The 4,859-nt window shown below is 34.9% G+C and overlaps 1 protein-coding gene across 1 annotated transcript; it reads right to left on the bottom strand.

Annotated features, from left to right (window-relative positions):
* Positions 1-1,146: 1,146 nt before the first annotated feature.
* LOC148610748 (uncharacterized) lies at positions 1,147-1,971 on the bottom strand (the record flags this gene model as incomplete). Its single annotated transcript, XM_088543232.1, has 1 exon — positions 1,147-1,971. A coding segment is annotated over one exon (750 nt), but the record flags the coding sequence as incomplete, so codon positions are not given.
* Between the last annotated feature and the right edge of the window lie 2,888 nt (positions 1,972-4,859).

Here is a 4,859-nt window from a genome sequence, read left to right as displayed (position 1 = left end):
TCTTTGTTGGTTTTGATTTAACTACGTGACATGTATTATACCAGACACCGACTATGCGATTCGGCATACGGGAGGAAATGCACAAAAATTTTCCAAACGATTTTAGGTTTGGCACGAACTTCAAATGTTTTGCTTTAAACATTATAAAGGAATACATGTACCGTCAAACAGGAGAATACAAGCCATTTGCACCCGCCCGGAAACCATTTGTTTGAGATATATATATAGATAGGAGCCTTCCAAAAACTTCATCGAGATCGTAATGGCCTGGTTTCATAAGATAAAATCTCAAGTTGAGAAACTTCCTCGAATCGATCTGATAGGTAGAAATTTGAGTTAAAGAAGAAATTGTGGAATCACTCAATTTCATGTCACTTGTATAATTTAAAAATACCAATCATGTAAAGATTGCAAATTCCCGTATACTGTACTACACGTAATACAGGGAGTAAATTCTCAGTCACAGCATCAGAATTAATACGTAGAAAGTTAAAAAAAAAAAACAAAAAAACACCGATAATGTCAAAGGAACAATACTATAATTGTAGGCTACGTCATAACAAAAACACTTGTCCAGAACCATGCAAGCGAAAAAGAATGTGTTTTACTATAAATAAATTTAAAAACAATGGCTTTCGACTTGTCTTCGTGGAAGAGTAATCAAGGGAACCAAGGTTATAGCGGTAATCAAAAGAATGTAATTCAGGGACAAAGACCAGACATTCACAACAAAGAACATAAAGTAACTAAAATCATACATACAAAGTAGCAAAAGTAAATGAGCTACTCGGACTCCACTAAAAACGGAGCATGGACCAGGTGCACCGGTAGGATAAGCGTCCTCTGCTTTTCTAGAAACACCCGCCGAGTTGCTCATAAAAAGTCAAGTCCGGGGTAGACAAACGAGGAAAGGAAAACTATGACCCGTTGAATACATGTTTTCTTGGTGCTGGTGGATACACCATAACGATCCACGAGTTCATGATGACGACCATAAAACTTCTGTAGTGATGACTTCAATCTTGTAGCAACATAACCCTGTTCCAGAAGCCTAGATAAAAGAGTAGATAAAAACCGCGCTTCTGGTTTTCATTAAATAAATTGTTCTATAAATCCCAGAACGTCATGAGCTTAATAATATAATGACCTATAATAGGCTTGGAAGTCCACATAAATTGACAAGTGTACATAGTATTTCTAGATATGCATAATATATAATCACTACGTTGTCAAGTCTTTCCTTCGCCAAGATTCCCATACAAATTTATACTGATACATCAACTTGTGCGTCCTAGATAATAACTCTTGTATTCTGCAGTAGCGGTGTACAGGGTTTTTGAGTTTCGGCAAGGTCGAATGCGTCGCAAATTGTAAATTATGAACTAAAAATAGTAAATTTGTTTTTAGTAATATTTCGATTACTTCAAACTCGCAGCCTTCACAGTTTACAGTTAAAAGGTTTATCTGCTTTGTACACGAAAATTTAAACTTTTTGAATATTTCTTCTACGCTTCGGATTTGAATTTGTATCAATTTTGTCCTGTTATTAATATTTTTAAAAATAGAAGTTGCATCGCCATTTCTACCTGTTTTAGAGACATTTAGTTTCGCGTTTGTCTTCCCTGCTCCGAAGTTGTAAACGCCAACACTGCTTTTGTTGATAAACATTTTAACTAATTTGTCATAAAAATCTTTTACTGGTTCCAAGATCAAATATTGTTTCGGATGAAATCTCGAAACTATGTTCCTGGCATCTATTCCAATGTTTCCGCCAATATCGAGTACCAGACTATCCATGTTTAGATAAATGTAATGGAGCCACCGTATTTCCCCATTTTTGTTTCTCCAAAATCTGTTACCTTTTCTGTAAGCTTTCGCATAGGAAGAAATGCAGTTTGAAACATTCAATTTTCTCTTCTGCTTAAAACCAGTGTAGCAGGACTTCGGAATAATTTCTCGCAACTTTCTTTGTCAACTTCTGTCTCAGTCCAACGCATTTGTGCTGTTCGTAGCACACAGTTGGGTGATTGTATCGATTCCAGACATCGGGGTTTAAAGTGTGAAAGAAACACCAAAAACAAAAACATTGAAAGAGAAATAAAAACAAATGTTTTAACAGACATCATCAGTCACTTTACATATCCTTAAATTAAGTCAATACTGTACTTGCCGGTTGAAATTTACGTACGGATATCAAGTATACTGAACTTCAATACACTCTGGTACATGTTAACTCCTTCAGTGGCTCAACGGCTAGTCGAGACTTCTAGTTAATACAGACATTGTGTACCTGTACAGATGAAATTATAGTGGTGACCTGGAATGGGATACATTGAATACGTCAATATTGCATGATCACTATTACACGCTAGTTTGAATGGACTTTGTCTCTCTCATTTAAGTACGTCTTAATTGCCTTCATTTTGAGATAGGAAATTAAAGTAAAATATACATTCGGTTTAGATAGGTTTTAATCCATAGATTTGAGCCTGCCAAGTTTAGCGTAAAAAAGGTCCAACAACACTGCATTATTACAGGAAAATGTGTTAAAATTTCAAGCCGCTGTGACGAGCACTAGTAGTTGCTGAGAGAAGTGCGGAAAAGAAATGTTACGCAAGCTCCTTCGGAGCTGGGATACAATTAAGTAGCACTCTAGGTAAGAATCATGCAAAATGTGATTCATGGATGGAAAGCCTACATAACTTAATTTGATATATTTTTTAAAATGTTATAGTAAACAGAAATCAAAATGTGGCTTTTCATAGAACCCATGCTCTTAGGAGATAAAAATAAATACATAGTGTGTAACGTTGAATTCAAAAGTAAGGGAGATAACTCGGTAAATGATACTAAAGTATGCAGTATCTATTGAACTTCAAAGTGGATTATCTCCTATTAGCAGACAAATTGGAATGACTGATAATACATTTCATTATTAAGTCCCACAAAACAACTTAATAACAAAAGAAATGTTTAGTCTTTTTTTATGTGTACCACATATTACAGAATTTGCATGATTTTTACTAAGACTGCTACTTAACAAGTAGTTGACGTCTAACCTCTTATCAGTACATGTTGTCCCTTCCAATGCATTTACCCAAACAAACCAGTCATCAACAGTAAACAGAATGTATCACCATGCTACCATTTATTTTTACACGTCCAAAATGAACTTTTTATTCAACAACCAAATAAAATGCACGAATTACGGCTGAAGTAATTACAGTAATTAGGAAGAACTCACCTTTTGGTGTGCAACCCTTACAAAGAAGAACGGTATAAAACTTTAAAACATATTTTAGATATATATTTGAATTTTAATTGTTCTTTGCGTTTTCAGAGTTTACTTTCACGTGTTACTTAGGAGTTAATGAGTTTCAACACGTATACTTTCTATTTAACTATTGTCAAATACACGTTCCAAACTTTCTAATATTTTTTTTCCACGGAAAGCTCCCGAATAGTTGCATAATCTTCACGTTAATGTTTTTTTTAACTCGTCCGTCCGTCCCAACTTCTGGTCGGCTTTAAGTTGCCTACATGATGCATAAACAAAAAGGTGAAGCGGTTCATACTCAGTTAAAATCCCGACTTAAAAACATAATACATCGTTGTTTTTTTTTTAAAAGATGGTACACCTAGATACAAATATAAAGTTCTTGGTAGAGATTCCGCATACTTTGCAAGAAATAATTCCATTTCATCTTCCAAGTATACAGAAGATGATGTTTACAAAATGCTGAAATTTTTAATCGACAACATATTTGTCCAGTGTGGTGGACACGACTTTAAAAAAACGGTCGGCATTCCAATGGGAATAAATTGTGCTCCTCTACTTGGTGACCTATTCCTTCACACGTATGAGACTGACTTTATAGCTGATCTGATCCGAAAGTAAGAATATGGTTTAACTAGATCCTTTAATCTCAGTTTCCGTTATATAGATGAAGTATCATCTTTAAACAATCCTAATTTCGGGGATTTGATACATCGCATCTACCCAAAGAACTTGAGATAAAAGATACTACAGACACTGTGAAGTCAGCCTCATATCTTGACCTACACTTATAAATCGATGGTAAGAGAAACTATTGACCAAACCACAACAAACGTGGTCTACCCTGGACTTGACATTTTATGAGCAGCTCGGCGGATGTTTCTTGAGAAGCAGAGGACGCTTACCCTACCGGTGCACCAAGTCCATGCTCATAGTTGTTAGTGGATCCAAGTTGCTCATTTACTTCTGTACTTTGTACGTATTATTTTGGTTATTTTATGTTCTTTGTTGTGCCTGTCTATTTTCCATGTCTGGCTTTTTTCTCCCTGGATTACTATCTTTTGATTTCTGCTGGAATCTTGATTACTCTTTCAAGTAAGCTTTGAAAGGCCACGAAAGTAATAAAATCCACGGCAACATAACAGTGAAACTTCTTCAAAATCATCAAAAAAATTCAAATAACGACACAAAGACTCAATAATGACCAACATCAACTGTCCACAGTGGGGTTAAACTAATTTTATAAGACATTAACCACCCCCCTTTAATGTAAGGTCAAAAATACGAACTGCACACTATAAAGTTCACTTAGTAATATATTTAATTTACCTTTATATGGAATACCTCAACATACAATATTTAGAAAATAAAAGGCTTGAAAAAGGGCAATAACTCCAACATGGCTTAACATATTACATTGAAAATTTGTCCACAGATGGATCACATCATGCTGAACACTTTTATCCATGTCAAAACGTGACAAAATCTAACATTTTTTTAGATATATGCAAAAAACTTCTGTCTGACCTCAATATTCTATTTTTAGTAACTGCTGCCATGTTTTTCCATGGATCAAAAATTC

Source organism: Perna viridis, chromosome 8, assembly GCF_037379345.1.
Source record: "Perna viridis isolate PV_CMFRI_1.1 ecotype Kerala chromosome 8, ASM3737934v1, whole genome shotgun sequence".
Lineage (NCBI taxonomy): Eukaryota > Metazoa > Mollusca > Bivalvia > Mytilida > Mytilidae > Perna > Perna viridis.
The sequence above is the reverse complement of the archived record's forward strand: the minus strand, read 5'-3'. Positions and strand labels throughout refer to the sequence as shown.